This window comes from Nymphalis io, chromosome Z (genome assembly GCF_905147045.1).
Source record: "Nymphalis io chromosome Z, ilAglIoxx1.1, whole genome shotgun sequence".
Lineage (NCBI taxonomy): Eukaryota > Metazoa > Arthropoda > Insecta > Lepidoptera > Nymphalidae > Nymphalis > Nymphalis io.
In genome coordinates, this window is record NC_065918.1 from 17,173,051 (window position 1) to 17,190,066 (window position 17,016).

General features: G+C 38.1%; 1 protein-coding gene across 4 annotated transcripts in view; it reads right to left on the reverse strand.

Moving 5' to 3' along the window:
• The window catches only part of LOC126780362 (protein NDRG3), a 92,824-nt gene that overhangs the window by 1,004 nt on the left and 74,804 nt on the right, over positions 1 to 17,016 (reverse strand). For 3 of the 4 annotated variants that reach the window (XM_050504807.1, XM_050504805.1, XM_050504809.1), the window contains 4 exons: positions 5,776 to 5,917; positions 4,051 to 4,197; positions 3,215 to 3,460; positions 2,690 to 2,774 (listed from right to left, as the gene is read on the reverse strand). In XM_050504807.1, coding sequence (XP_050360764.1) covers positions 2,690 to 2,774; positions 3,215 to 3,460; positions 4,051 to 4,197; positions 5,776 to 5,917 — 620 coding nt within the window. Of the gene's footprint in view, positions 1 to 769; positions 878 to 2,689; positions 2,775 to 3,214; positions 3,461 to 4,050; positions 4,198 to 5,775; positions 5,918 to 17,016 lie in introns of all 4 variants that reach the window. The other variant, XM_050504808.1, reaches the window with a different exon arrangement.

Sequence of the window (17,016 nt, forward strand, 5' to 3'; positions counted from 1 at the left end):
TATCTACGAGGGCGTAGGCACAGAGTACCAAGGGTTAGTAATATAGTTTACTTTATTATTATTACTCGTTGTATTTGCTGTTCCGTGATATACAGGGAGAGGGAGACCCGCACGACACGCTAACAACGAACGTTCCAACGTAATGTTTTATTAGTTCGTGTCGATTTTATAAAATAATTTAAATGTAAGTGTGTGCACTACGGTTACAAAATATTAATAGTTGAGCAAAATGTAAACGAAAACGTCGTTTTAATATGTTATATATACTGACTGAACGAACAGTGTTCGAGGATATCATGACGGAAGTCTGTAAATTGTTTTGTTTACATTTTGTACACGTAATACGACGAAGCGTAACATTAAAAAATCAGATACGTATACAAATAATAAAGCAGCCACGTGTCGGGCTACGTGTCGTGTGAGCACCGTCCACCGACTACGAGAACAGCGCGGCGCGCCTTCGATATCGTATCGCCTGGATAGTTGGTAAGATGATAATAGATGCTGCCTCGTGGTCGACTGTGGGTGTGCGGTGGGACCCGCTTCAGTAAATGTATTACATCTGCGTCACACATTCGACGTAGTCCGACGTATATCGTAGTATTACGTGGCGCTGATTGTATATAAAACCTTTGGAGGTGTTTTTGTACACAACATTCGAATCTGTAACATACGGGCATGCTGCTAATGTAATGCTCGTTATGTATCGCCGTTAAAGATAAAACGCGTCCAAAGGAGAAAGATGAAAATAAAAAACTAAACAACTTACTTCGTCTACAAGGCTCACAACAAAATACCGGCTATTCCGTGGCTGTGATAGAGGCGACCGAGGCGGGCCTACTCACGGTCGACGCTAGTTTGTGCAGAGCCAACACGGCTACGAGCGGGAACAGAGAGGAGAACATCAAACATGCGCGCGGCGACGCGGCGACGCGGCGAGCCGACACACTCTACACGTCTACGTCATCGCTTCTTTTGAAGTTAGCGCATTTAGTTGGCGACGACGGGCGACGACAGGGCAGACATAGTGCGGTCGGCTCGCGGACGTATCGCGCACGTATTGTGTACAAAGGTTGTATAAAAATAAAGCGTGTCTAAAGAATCAACGTTCGAGCAAAACAAGTATTCGCACACTACTCACCGTCTTATTAATAAATTTGCAAATCGTAAGTTATGGACGTGCGCCTCGCAGTCTGTAAGCGCACAGCCCGGTCGGTAGGTATCCGTCACGAATATCGCACGAATGCCCGGAGTTCCAATTCCGATTCATCCTCATCTTTTATTTAAGAGGATATCGCTTATGCGAGAGTTAAATAATATTGTTATTATTGATTGATATCAAACTTAAAACAATTTCGAATAAAATGTGAAGTCGGCGACAAACCAGCAATTATTTATATATTTTCTGTGATTCGTGCAATTTGAATCGTATTTGACGAGCCCGGCCGGGCCGTGAGAGTGCGAAGCAAACGTGTTCGTCGACTGTTGCATTTGAAATAATGAAATTTTACAATCGTATTGTTCAACACGTGCCAAACATGTTGCACATTTAGGAAACTTTATTAATAAGACGGTAACACAAAGAGCTGAATGTTATATATACATACGGACGAATGAATAAAGTATTTGTATAAATGTGTTAACAAAAATAAGTTTAATTTGTTGCTCATTTGATGTAAAATCCAATATCGATATATCGTACTTGCTCGAGTACTAACGAGTTTCTCCAATAATTTATTATTAATAAGTGTAATGTAGGGCGACTTTTGAATATTAGATGGGAGTACGGCCCTCGCCATCTGCCGGCGCGGTTGTGTCGTGTCAATAAAAAGTGAAATGCGAGCATGTCTATAATGACCTGTACTGTGCAGTGCTTAGCGATTATAAGCTGAAATAAAACATTTAATCTTTTATTCAGGCGCTCAGTTGACCGACTGTTGCGGTTGGTGAAAACAAAAAATGTTTTAACGACATCCCAAACAAAGTGTCTAATCAAAAAGGTTTTATTTCAATGTAACATGTGAATCAACAGATTACAGTATATAATATAAAATCACGGACTATTAAGTTTTTGATGAATACTCGCAAGCGATCCGCTAGTACGTACCATGTCAAGGGCCGCTAACTCAAGGCAAATCCAGGCTCAAACATAACGATGGAAAAGAAAAAAGCCATTCAGATCGATTGCTTTATAAACATTTATTGCATTGCATTGCCAACTTCTCGAATTGTTCGGGTTGTAAGCTTTATCGCGTGCACTAACTAGTACATCGTAAAGTGAGAACTATATGCGTAATACGAGATTATACTCTAATGTAATATAACAAATTATGTTGTCTTTACGTACAATACATTGAGAACGGTTGATCAGAGTTCATAAAAAGTTTAAACATCCTTGATAACAGAAAAACGATAGCTAACAGTACAAAAGTTTCTGCTGACAAGCTGTTGAATGTTCATTCCTTGAGTAAAATAAAATTCATTCATATTAAACGTACCTACATGCTGTATACGATAACAAATAATAATTATAGTATTTATTACCTACCTAATAGTAATAAAATACCTACCTAAAAGTAATAATAATAGAAAATTTTTACAAAAGAATCAATTTATTAATAGTATGGCAACACTTTGATGTAATGGTTTATAACACTTAGATGCGTCCGTGTCGCATCGCCTCACTTACCGTAGCCCTCACCCTGCAGGAACAGACGGAACGCCTCCGAGATCTTTCCGGGCTGCTCCTCCAGCACCATGGCGGAGTCGGATATCTGGACATTTCAAATATTAGCATATAGCAGGAAGTCGAAGTTGTGTCATTACTACACCGACTCGCTCTCCACAGTGTCAACGTGCCGTGCCGTGCAGACTATGCTGTTCACAGTGACTCTCTGGCTGTTAATGTACCTTACCTTCACCTTGCCTTCTCCTGAATATATCACCCACGCCGCAATATCGGCGACTCCGAGTCAAAACTAAATTCTCGAATGAGTATCGAACCTCAGTATTCGGTTGACATAAACGATGACATAATAATGACGTACACAAATGATATTTTCCTTTACATTAGCTGCTCGTTGAGTTAACACTCAGTAGAGTTGTCAGGTGAGCTCAGTTAGACCGTACATTGCAGCCCTATGCTACTAATCGGTGTTGTACGTCATGCCAGACTCGGTAATAAATTCAAGTGTGCCGTGTGTAACGCGCGTACCTTCATCCAGGTGGAGTTGGCTGGATGCAGGCGCGCGTTGAACGAGACGGTCTGGTCGACGTGCGGCGAGAGCGCGGCGGTGAGATTGAGCACGGGCGCGCGAATGGAGGCGGAGTCCCGAGCGATGCCGAGGTCGCTGCGCCGCGCGTAGCTCTCCACCAGCATGGCCAGGTTGCCGGGATTCACGTGCCGCCGGAAGTACGTGCGGTACATCTGAGCCAGGTCCGGGTTGCGCTCCTCGGGACACTGCACACCACCGCGTACCGATCAGCTCTATATATCAACTTTACAGCCACACGTCACTTCGGACACTACTTTGAAACAATATAAAATAATTAGTAAATGACAGTAACGAGGAGTGAACTCTTGTTTTTTATGTATAATTTTGCACACTTGAAGTGGACGAGCCTCGCACACGAATATAAGATGATTTGCGAAGATCGCACCGCTACAGCGCAGCCTGCGACCGCGACGCGTCAAGTATGCAGAGCTGAATTTCGCATTTATAATGTAATATTCCAGCTATGCCGAGCTCTCAGGAGCCAGTATATAAAATACCTTATAACATGCTATTTAAGCAAAAACTAAAACTATACTAAAATAATACATCCAAACAGTGATCCATTCATTTGCAGAGGGAGCGGCTGATCGCAGCAAACTAATAAAACTAACATTACAATAAAATATCCAAACACATACTTAGTGAATTATTTCGCATTTGCCAAATTCGCATGAGCACATTACATGTCCAATAGACCCGCAACTCGTAATGTAGTGAGACACATATCAATTCAGTCAGATCAGTTAACGCCATAGAAGCCACGACGCACACTCACCCTGCCGAAGTGATACCACATGAGATTGTCGATGACGGCGGGCGTCATGCCACGAGAACGCAGCGCGCGTGAGTTCATCTTATGCGAGGCCCACTCGATCCAGCCCGCTTGGGAGGATGAGCAGTTGATCAAGGCTAGGGCATCCACCTGAAACATTTTTTTTTATAGAATAGGAAGGCGGACGAGCATATAGGCCACCTGATGGTAAGTGGTCACCAAACGCCCTTAGACATTGGCATTGTAAGAAATGTTAACCATCGCTTACATAGCCAATGCGCCACCAACCTTGGGAACTAAGATGTTATGTCCCTTGTGCCTGTAATTACACTGGCTCACTCACCCTTCAAACCGGAACACAACAATATCAAGTATTGCTATTTTGCGATAGAATATCTGATGAGTGGGTGGTACCTACCCAGACGAGCTTGCACAAAGCGCTACCACCAGTAAATTTAACATAAATTTACATTTATTTAATTACATTTATTAATTAAGAATTGATTTAAATAAGATCAACATGTAAGCACCGAAAGCCTGACTAACACAATACTACCGCAGCCTCGATTGGCGAGTTTAAAATATTACTATCTTGCACAGAAAATCTTTTTATATATTAATGATCAATAACTCAGGTATTTTGAAAAGTAAATAATAAATTAGGTATTAATTTGTGTGAAAATAGTCCTAAGGGTTAAAACAAGACTAAACCAGAACAGGTTCATTAAAAATGAATTTTACGAAAAGTCGGTTGATTCATGATATGTTATCGAAATTCCATCGGGACCGAAGCGAAACTAAGCCCTTATAAATACCGCTGCAAATACGTAACAAACTTTAGTTTCCTCGGCTGCTGGATAGATGGCGTTACTCGTCATACTATAAGCTGATGCAGCATTTACAACGGCTTTGAAACTTTTGAAGGTAAAATCGGTTGAAAGTTTTAAAATGACTTTACTATCTCTGAGCATATCGAGGTAAGTACGACGACAACGACTTCTATTAATGCATTTTAAGATCAGTTCAATTTGCCATTACCATTTCCGTATTTGTCCTGATTCCGAGCTATGAACTTTTGTCCTGTCACGACTTGCAAGCGTCTTGCGCTAATTTAACGACTACATTTTTTGTGGAATGTGTGTTCATATCTGCCCGCGACTCAACACCACTGAGCCGATTATATTTGAAGCGACTATCATTTCATTATAATTAATTATGAATTAATCTGGAACGAAAGATTTTGCAATGTGCAAGTTTAATTACAGAAATAATTTTGAAAACTGACTGCAATATTTATTACTCCGTAGTACATCGAAGGAAGTCCTTTGTCAAGTAACTGCAACTGCCGCCGGCGGTTTCTATATTGTACACTATGTCAACTAAGTTATGAGTAGTTCATATAGTAAAGTAGACGAATGATTCACATTTTTAATAAAAACCGCAATTATTCTACTAGCTCTTCTTAATTTGGTTTTACCGGTACTGTATTTCTATAGCCTCGCGCGTCACTCTTCAGCAGGGTTTGGTGAGCGAATGAAACGATAACATTGATTAACACAAGCCATGTTCACGTCTTATCAACAGCCGTCACAATATGCTGTCAGGCTTTGTAAGTGATACCTTTACAATAACTCATCCAGTAACTCCTCCATGGTTAGAACAAACAATGTATCTCAGTATTTTCAGTTTTAATAGTAAACACGACTTTATGTACATCATTATACGTACTTTTTCAGGATTGATGAGAGCGAATCTTGCGAGGATGTTAGCTCCAACGCCTACGCCGAAGCCGATGAAACTTTTAATGCCGAAGTGAACCATCACGTAATTCAGTTGATTCGACAGTTCCTCCATGGTGGGATACACGTAACTGTAACAAATGTTATGGCATCAACTTATTACGTACCGCTTTGTTTTCAATTTGTAAAACGATGAGCTCAAGCCGTTGTTCACTTGTTCTACTTTTCCCTTGAAATGGTTTCACACTCAACCTTCAAATGATGTTATTAACCAGAACTTTAAGCACTACTTTTTTATGTGATAGGGCGAGGGACGGGCAAATGGGCCACCTGATGTTAGCTGGTCACCACCACCCATAGAGATTGGCGATGAACAAATATTATCCATTTCTTTCATCGACACGCGCGACATGCGCCACCAACCCATGCTATGCCACACAACAAGTCATGTTGTCTGTTGTTCCTGTAGTTTCACTGGCTCACTCATCTTTGAAACCGGAACAATACAAAGTATTGTAGTTTAGTGGTAGAATATCTGATAAGTGGGTGGTACCTACCCAGACGGGCTTGCACAAAACCCTACCACCAAGATACTTGATGTATTTAAGGTATTTAAAGTACCTAACTCAGCGTCATTACATGTTTGATATAGAAATACGTCAATTCTAATTGATATTTGTAAACGATATCTATTGATTGTTAATTATTTTCAATCGAGTCATTATTTTGATTATTTGTGTCTTCGTTTCGCACGTCATTTCAACGGTATAAAAATCGCAGCGTTTATCGGGTAATTTGAGTAAAATTCAATCTGCCGATACATGCCGATGGTCTTGAATGTACATAGCCTTACAATGTAGGCACTGTGAGTGCCGTACGTACGGCTCCGTACTAGCTACGTTACGTAACACTGCGCCACCCGCCGCCCGACATACATAGTGGTATTTGCGCTAACTGCTCGAACCTTATTCTCATCTATTTCAGCTTTACAACTGATCGACTGTTTTCTTTTATCGTTTTATTTTCTTCGACTACTTGCATCCCACCTGTCTACTTTTAAAATACTGATATTTGATTAAATTAAAATGTTATTTTATTATTTTTTAAATAATGTTGTAATCTAGTTATCTGGGACGCGGTGATATGGCAGTTGTTTTGTGAATTGATTTTCAAACTACTAGAGCACTAAAGAGATCTTAAGTTCTAAAGTGGTGAAAGAGAATACTTGCTTGAAGAGATTAGAGGGCTCAGTCGAAGATCGGTTTGAAGTGCTTTGAGTCTGTATCGAGCAAGTTTCTACATAAGTTTTATAAACTTAATTTAAAGAGCAACGTCGATCCGATCTCTATTGTATCGAGAGCAGTCAACTGTGAACATGAAACACATAAATGTGGACATGCACGGCACGCAATTACTTCGTGTTTTGTTTTCGGGACATAATGAAAATTAGTGAGGGAAATGAAACAATTTTCCGGTAAGCGATTCTCTTCAGTGCCGCGCAGTCTTGGCCAGACGTCGTAGGGCAGTAGCCAGATTCTATCGAGCGGCGGTTACATAACGCTGCGGTACCAAACACGAACCCACATTCCCACTTCTTAATAAAGGAATTTCATTAACACAATTTTAAAGTAACCTTATTCTGAATACAAGCAGCACATACGAGACTAAAACAAAAACCAGTTTGCCCAATAAAAATTGTTCCCTATCTCAAGTTATGTCACAAGACCGCCACGTTACAATACGGAGCAACAAAAAATTTTACTTTATTTGGATGGATACGTTATCTTTATTAAAATGTCTATTATATAAGTTCTATACTAGCGACGTTTTACGACCCAGTTTAATTGGAAGATTGTATAATGACAATTAATTTAATTGTAAGGTAGGTCCAAAGTCTACACCTAGACTGACATATACGACCAGCGCCGTGTGCGACAGGCAGGCGCCAGACGGTCGCGTCGTTGGCCTATTATTGCAGTTTATTCACCTACCGTCCTCCATGAAAATACTTTGCGATTACATTCTATTTGGTTAACTTTCTTTTGTCATTTTATATTGATTTTATTAACCCGGTTCTTTGACTGGCATTTTCAATCGACTGCCGATTGAATCTGACTACCGACTAGTTATTCAAAACAATCTTTTATTAATTACGTTGTAAGGTTGGTCTGCTTTTAAACCTTTCTTGGTTTTTTTTTTAAAACTTGAACGGGTCGAGCGATTACATTCTGCCGGCATTTACTATTTGGTAAAATATAATTGAATGTTTTTAATATTGCGAAAAACCTTTAACCAGAAGAAAAGAAACATAACGTAACTCAGCTCAGGCGTGTAGGACGCGCGCGCTCGTGCTGTAATAAAATTGAGGCGAGGTAAGCCAAATGAAATGGGAATTCATATCTGTTTGTCGGCCGCTCACCCCAGCTCCTCGTCAGCTCGTTGACGGTGACCGTCGGTGGTCGCGCGGACGGATCCGCTGGACAAAGCAGAACTGATACTAATAATAAGACATTTTTATATGTAATATGTACATTTGCACTTATTTTTCAATCGTTTAAGTATTGTATGATATCATGTACCTAACTTTTTAAGTGAATACGTCTTGTTCGGCTAGCCTTTAGACTGTTACGTAACAGGAAAAAGGCACAGGACATTAATAATTCTGTAAAGGAACCGGGCGTCTGAAGTCAGCAAAGTTTAGTTGTTCGAGAACGACGGCACAGTCTGCAGACATGTACGTACATATTATATCGATTGTATTTTCGTAGATATTGAACACCTGCTTTTTGATTTCGTGCCTGAATATTATTTTTATATTGAAGACAAATAAATACTCATCTAAATTATCGTATGTATTAATGTATATATATTTGCTTTAAAACTTCTGCTTGTTTCAATTCGATTCTTTGAGTTGAAATAAATTTGAAATTTATTTCGCTTGCAATATTTGATACATGATATATTATCCCCTCTCAATCATTCAGACCCGCGAGCTGACTGCGACTGAGTGCCGATACATTGTCTGTAAGCTAATAGGATTTTAGTATTACCCATAACTCTTAGCAAGCCGAGATACTCTTAGAACTTCTAGAACAATCATTTGAATAAAACTTTCGGTTTTCAAACCTGTAATTTAATAGTTCGCCCGGCGATCATGAAAAGAAAAGTATATTACTGTACTACTCTCTAAATTATTTTTTAATGCGTTACGGTTATGATAAAACGTTTATTCATTAATTAGTTCAATTCGACCGACTAGCTTTTATATCTAATTTAGTTTGTGTTTTTTGTATCATTTCCACTGGAAACAATAAATCTAATTGTTCAAGACTCCAAGAGCCAAAGCCACCTTTATAAGACCATTTATGTGTTACCAATAATGAATAAATATATTACAAAGATCATTTTAATTGTGTTACAATAAGATTTAAAATAATCAAAAGAACTAAAATTGACACAAACACAAACACACACACACACACACACACACGCCATCGAAAGGAACACAAGGAGACTTATACGTAAACATTATGTAACTTATAAAATAGTATATTTCACGGGCTTTATATATAATCTGAAAGTTAAGAGAGGAAGCATGCTTATCGCTTCAGTTGGTAGATGCCAATAAATAAATAAATATACTACTTATTGTCAAAATTCTACGAATTTGATGTGGGATAGACAGAGAAAGAACATGAAATATTATACTTTTCCGCAACAGATTATATTATATAAATAATATAACACATCAATGTGCGGGTACGGATAGATGAGTGTCGAACAATCATTGTATTTGTATCAGTGACTGTGTCAGATATGATCATCTGATTTTATCTAGCGAGTTGTAGGCACTGTCGTCAACATTTTCTAATTAATTGTGAGGTCGGACTTGCCTTGATGAACCAACCGCCATTAAACCTCACGAGAACTCCGTGGCCTAAATGTTTGTGCGGCATGAAATCTTTTTAAATAAGAGTTTGTTCCCGCTGCTCGCCGCTGAATCGGTATTCTGCCGAGGTTCTTTACTGCTCGACCCTCACCGACTCGTCGGGGAACAAATGTAACAAAGATTTATAAGTAAGCTTCGTTTTCATATTACTTGTAAAGTAAAAATATAATCGGTCTGTACATTTAGATAGATACGTTCTAAACTGATTTTTTATCAAAATCTGATCAACAGTGGCGGCTTTTAAATAGTTACTAACAAAAGGCAGGCAAGTCTAATTAATACTTACAAAGTTTTTCACTAGCTTTCCTTCTGCAGCAGTGTTACTGCATTGTCAATCAATCAAGTTTAACTTTAAAATACACTCGTAACTTTCAAAGTTTTACTTCGACATATTTATTAAATAAAGAGATGAATTAAATATTTTACACCAAACAGTAGCCGCGCGGTCCACCCGTAGCTCTTCTTTTTTATGCAATTGTTATATCCGCAAGTCCTGATCGAATTGCAAACTAATAATAACAATTGTTGTTTCCTATTATTACTATGAACGTAAGAAGTACTAAGTTTAAAAATGGGCGGATGGATTTTTATCCTTCGTTATCCCTTCACGCAAAAAATACTGAACGCATTTAAAAGAAATTTGGCAAAAAGGCGCTCATACGGTGCGTCGGCGCTGGGCTGGGCTGGGCTAAATCGGGAAGAGCGATTGCTCTAAACGGTAGCAAGGGATCGCAAATGTCAAAAACAATTAATAGGGTTAAATAAGCATTGTCCAATTTCTTTAAATGTGGTAATTATTATTAAAAAAATATTAACTGTAACTAGCAAGCATTGTATAACACTATAGCGTAGAAAGTTATTTATGAAATTATATTTTATAAAACATTGAAGTAAATGATCAGACCAGTAGATGCTGCTCATAACCCTTGACTAGCTGAATTCATTTTCATTAATCACAACATCTTAGCTGGTTTGGCCACATTAGCCGCAGACCACCAGACTATGTCGGGAACCGATGCCTGGACTTTGTCGTCGAAGGCCCTAGATCCCGCGGCAGGCCCAAAAAGCGCTGGCTCGATGTTGTGAGGGACGATATGAGAGAGCATGATCTCACTAAGCAGGACGCTTTAGATCGGGCAAAGTGGAGGCAAAAATGCAGGAAAGCGGACCCTGGCGTTACTCGGCCGAGAAAACGCTAGGCAGAAAAAGATCTTAACTCACACCATCATTATAGTCTCAGTCAAGTTACCTTTCAAACATAAAAAAACAAATGAAAATCGGTTCATCCGTTTAGGAGCTATCGTAGCACAGTATCGTAGCCACACACAAACACGCGTTAAACGTATAACCTCTTCCTTTGCTTCGGGGTTTAAAAATGGTAAAAATAAAATATGTGAATAGTATAAGGAATGTAATGAAGTTAAAGACGTATGAGGTAAGGAGGCACAAGGCTCTGTCGAGCCGGTTGTAAGCGATAGCGGAATTGGAAAAGTTTGAAATCCACGGATGTTTCTAATCGCAACCCCCAATGTCGCCGTCGTAGTCCAGGAGAAAGAAATCACTTATTAATTAGCAGATTTAGTAAGTTTTAATAACGAATGCCTCTTCCTGTGTTCGTAATTACGTACTTGGGTACATACATAGGTACTTGAATATATAAATAATAATATCTTGTTGTCATTAAGTAGGTACCTACATCTGTCATGTCGGCGGGCGGTGGCTGACGACGTCACGCGTACTGTTTAATAAATTCATCATATTAAATATATTTCTACCAATAAGGTGTTGATTAAATTTACGCGTGTATTTTGTTCGAAGCGATTTACGAAACGCTCTCAATAAACCCGCTGCACGCTGATATAATAGTTTATATATATATATATATATATAATTTGTATGATTAGTCTTTGCAAATTTACAATTTTTTTTTCTTAAATGAGAAAATCGTATCAACCTTTGACATTTCTGAAATACAAACGTCACAGATTATAATTATACTAAGTAAGTGTTGTTATTATTATTAATAATAATTAGTTATTTTACTAAAACTATTTTAGAAGAATTTTAAAAGTAGTGTTTTTTATATAAAAAATATTAGGTTTTTTTTTTTTTTTTTTTTTATATTCGCCGGGAGGGCAAATGACTCTACTCCACCTGATGGTAAGTGGTAGTAGAGTCCAAACGCGACGACGGCCAGTACAGACGGGAAAAACGTTCTGCACTAGCCGCCTTCGCCTTGCCGGCCCGCAAGATGCCTCTTCACGCCTCGTTTGAAGGAACCCGGGTTGTAAGAGGAGGGGAACACGTGAGCTGGTAAGGAATTCCATTTTTTGAAAGTGCGACAAAGAAAGGAGTTTTTTTTTTTTTTATAGAATAGGAAGGCGGACGAGCATATGGGCCACCTGATGGTAAGTGGTCACCAACGCTCTTAGACATTGGCATTGTAAGAAATGTCAACCATCGCTTACATATCCAATGCGCCACCAACCTTGGGAACTAAGATTTTATGTCCCTTGTGCCTGTAATTACACTGGCTCACTCACCCTTCAAACCGGAACACAACAATATCAAGTATTGCTGTTTTGCGGTAGAATATCTGATGAGTGGGTGGTACCTACCCAGACGAGCTTGCACAAAGCCCTACCACCAGTAGTAGATGTAAACTTAAATACAAATAACCTTTTCTTTTTACCGACCTAGTTATAACCGTACAAAATGGACGAGCTGTGACGTCACATTAGTAATTCTTATAAATCAGTTATCGTGACCCTGCATAACTCCGTCAACATTAATTTCACACGAGAAACTTCAAAACGTGATAATATGTAAAATTAATATGGTACCGTTTAATTGGTAATCTAACTCTTTCTAGTACCATCGATATATTTTATTATCAAAACCCAGTAAAAGTAAAAATTTTCATTCAATAAAGAAGCGTTAGCTTAATGACTGTCAAAAATCTACTACCGGTTCGGAAATGAACAGAGCCGAGAAGAACCGGGGAAAGAAACTCAGCGGGATTTCGTTTATCTTATATATAATCGAAGTACCTAAGTAAACGAGCTGCGCATGGCTCAAATAGTTATTAATTTTTTTTTGGAAATATCTTTCTTTCAGCGAAGACACCTGTAGAGGTGAACGTCGAAAGCAAAAACTTACCTAAATACCAATTGTTCATTTAATGTCATAAGATTAACGACCTCACAGGAACAATAAAATTATAATTTAATTTGAAGGCACCTGGAGGCGATGGTTTAGTTCTCAAGGCGCGTAAACCTCTAAATAGCCATTCGTTTTGTAATATTCATGAGATCACAAACGTCCCGTGACAATTCTTTTAAACATTACAATTGAATATATTTTAACGTCTTCTGGGATCCTGTTGATAAAGACGAAGTATTGCCGAACAAAATAGTTACTAGTTCTATGTAATCGGCTGTCAGTAGTTACAAGTTTACAAGCGTTCCTTGTGTTAACGGTATGCACGGCACAATTTTTGGAAAACATTTTTTTTTGTTTTAACGCACAAATTTCTTTAAATTTATGAAGTTTTTAGGGCCCAGGCAATAAATTTCACGAACACACTTCTGCAGGACAAAAATCTAGATCTATAAGGTAAGACAGCATCTAACTTGTGATCGAGCGAAGGTCTGCGTTCTAGTGTCAACTAAAACATCTGTAATACATTTATGAAAAATAAAATGGATTAATAATAAAATAAAATGTAATATGAGGCGGGCGAGTGTAGAACCTTACGAAGGTTAAAGGGAGTGGTCGGACCGAGAGTGTTCTAAGGGGTCGTTGGACATTATAAATTACGCGATATATTGGGCTGCAGCCAATGTTCGTCGACGACCAGCATACATGCAATCTTTATAAGTAATAAATCAGTGCAAGACTAAGCTCCATACATCTCGCTTATTTTTACGGCAAGGCAACTATTTCATTATTATTAATATGTCTATTTATATATTCAAAAATTTTGCATGAATAATTCAGTATTATATGTATCTCACCGTACAACACTGATTCAACGTAAACTGATTATTACTTATACAGATATTAAAACTACTCAGGTATACATTATCGATACCTAGTCATACGAGTAGTTTTCATTCTATACGACGAACGGCAATGCATTCTGAACATCTGCAATTGAGATGAGTGTAATGTTGGCCAAACAAGTGCCTGCGCGTTCACTCCACACAATGCTCATAGTGTTATCGTAGTATAATCCTATAGTTCCTAAGGTTGGTGCGGCGGTGGTGACAACTTATCATCTAATATTTGAATCATATCATCTTATATTGAATAATTAATTAATATACTATTTAAAGCATCTATCTCGTTCGCTTTGACTTAATCGTATCACTGTCACACTCTAACCTCAGCAATTCCAATTAGAAATACTCTGCAGTATATTTTTATAGCGTTGTCACTTAGCAACAGACACGTAAACAACACATTGATTTATTACTCAGGCTTTTCTAATTTTGCGTATGTTTTGGTTACGTTTTTTGAAAATTTTAGCACGAACGTATTGGTTCATGTAATGGTTATCTATCTATTTAGGATGCAATCTTTGCTCCCTGTTGGGTGCTTTAAAATTCGATGTAAGAACTTAATGTAATTATCTCGTCCCGGTGTTATGGGGATGGTCCGGGTGACATGCCATATGTATGTGTTGGAGCGGCGCTCTTTGCGCTGCTTCAATGCAGTGGTGGTGTGGGAAGAGTACATAGTTGTGGGAATGTACTTCTCTCCCAACCGATGCCTGGCGGAGTTCGAGATCTTTCTCGGCTCTTTCAGAGCTGCGGTATCCAGGCAATCGCCGGAACCGACAGTGGTTCTTGATGACTTCAACGCAAAATCACGTGCCTGGGAAATGTGGGAAAAAGCATAAACGTGTTATTCTAGCGAAAAAAAAATCATATCCTATTTCAACACAATTTTACCTAATCTCATTTTTGTTCAAATTATTGGCTGTTGTCAAGAGAATACATTGATTTATATATACGACATTACTTTTGACCTGATTATCTTTCTCAATCTTAAAAAATCTTATTCCAAATAAGCACTTTCGCACCCGCGTATGTTGCGTAAAAGTGTTCATTCAAACGTAATATACTTATTATATTATACCTCTGGTTACATACATATATCGTCGACAGATAAATAAACTTGTCTAAACTATTCATCAAAGCGTCTATTCGTTAACGACGTCCACTTCAGAATGGCCGGCGTAACCGGATCGTAAAGCTTGGGCTCGTCGTCAGTTTAGGGTGTTGATGTCCATCGACTAGTAAATATTTAATTATATGTATGTATATATGTTCTCTGATAATGTTGTGGTATTCTCCAATATTTTTTAGAAATTACATTGCAAATATAGGAAACGACCACAAGGATTAAGAGTACTCAATTTTTCTGATAAAAAAGCCTAATCTTAAGCAATATACTGTAATATTTCCATCATAACAATTCAACGAAGAGACTTAAAGCGCGTAATGCCCATTTAATAGGTTCCCAAGCATTATCGAGGGGTTTGCTGAATGGGTTTGTTTATACTGTACTAAGCTATCTTCGAGATATTAATCCGTTGCGAATTTCTTCGGGAGTTAGTCGAAGATACTTAGTATAAGAGTATTAGTAATTAATTTATTATTATTAAATAGAAAGAGAGATCTCGATATCTACATACATCGAAGCAACTAGAGCGATGGTTGATAACTTGAGGACCAATGAAGTAGGCGGTCGACTGCCTAGCGTTTGCCGAGAAATGGGCATGACAGACTGCTTACCATTATCCTTATTATTTACGTTTAAGTAAACATTGTTGTTCACTTAAGAATAATTACTTTTATTTTTTATTTTGAACGCAGTTTTCATTTCTCTCAAAGAAAAGTTTGAGATAAATCGATCGTCGTGGCTCAATAGCGGGTCCCCTTGAATCAGTGACCCAATGCCTTCGCATTGGGTCACTGATTCAAGGGCATAGCTACGTCATTTTTCAAAAGGCATATACTATACTATCTCAGAACCTTACATCTACTATACTATCTCAGAACCTTTTATTACTAACTTAGAAACTTTTTGTTTTGACAGCGCTAAGAAATAAGAATGATATCAGAATGATAGAACAGCTGAAAGTTAAGTTGAAAGTATCGTATTACATACAATGTGTCGTATATAATATCGCATTATTTACGATGACATTAGTTCTCGCTCAGTGCATACGTTTTTAGCTAAAGGACGTTTCAGAGCATTGTTTGCGGGCATCTCTCGCGGGAAATTAGAGACCTTTCAAATGTGTTTCAGATTTCTACGGTAAATGTAACAGAATCGATATTAGAATAAAAAATAATCAGAGAATAGCATCGCTACTCGCTCTACCAGTATTCAGAGAACGTCTAGATTGATTTGAAATGTTACTCGAATATACCGTCGAATAATCGATTGCCGCTTGTGATATATACCCGGGCTCGTAGCTAGCTACTATCTAAACAAAATACTGAATTTGCTGGCTATGAAAATCTGCGATATTTATCCATCAAATCTGAGAGTACTGCAGTGGAATGAGTTTTTTAATGAAATAGGTAGGCAGACAGTCTGGAAAAAGAACCATCTAACGGTGAGTGATTATCACCGACCATAGACATTAGCGCTGTAAGAAATATTAACAACTTCTTCCGCCAATGGCCCACCAACCTTGTGAACTAGCCCCCCTCTTATGAAAGACGTTGAACCAGCTAAAGTGTTTTTAAATTAATTATATTTAAAAAGAGCTTTCTCGTGTTAAATAACAGGGAAAATTAAATCATAAGCAATAACCATGACGTTGATGTTATTTGATCAGTAGGCTAAGGTTAGGTTAATACTCTCCGAGGTAGTACTGAATTGGATAACGAGAGAGATTAGAGACTTTATTGCATACCGACGCGCGACGTAGGAAACGACTCATATTGTTCACGTTATACTTATTAATTTGAACACTATTGCTCCTTCGCTTATACAATACATGTTGTGTAACGACAGCAAATGTTATACACATTGTTTGTCAGATTTTTATTTTAAGAAACGTAATAATGCTCATTTAACAATTCAATAGTAATGGGTAACTGAATAGTGATTTACTAGGATTGAAGATCATGGATAAACCTAATGTGAAATAAATTTATATCGGCTAAAACAACATAGGATATTTTGAAGATTTTGATTTTATATTAGGTGCCTTTTTATTATTTGGTTTAATCAGAAATTAATCAAATATTTTCTTGAAAC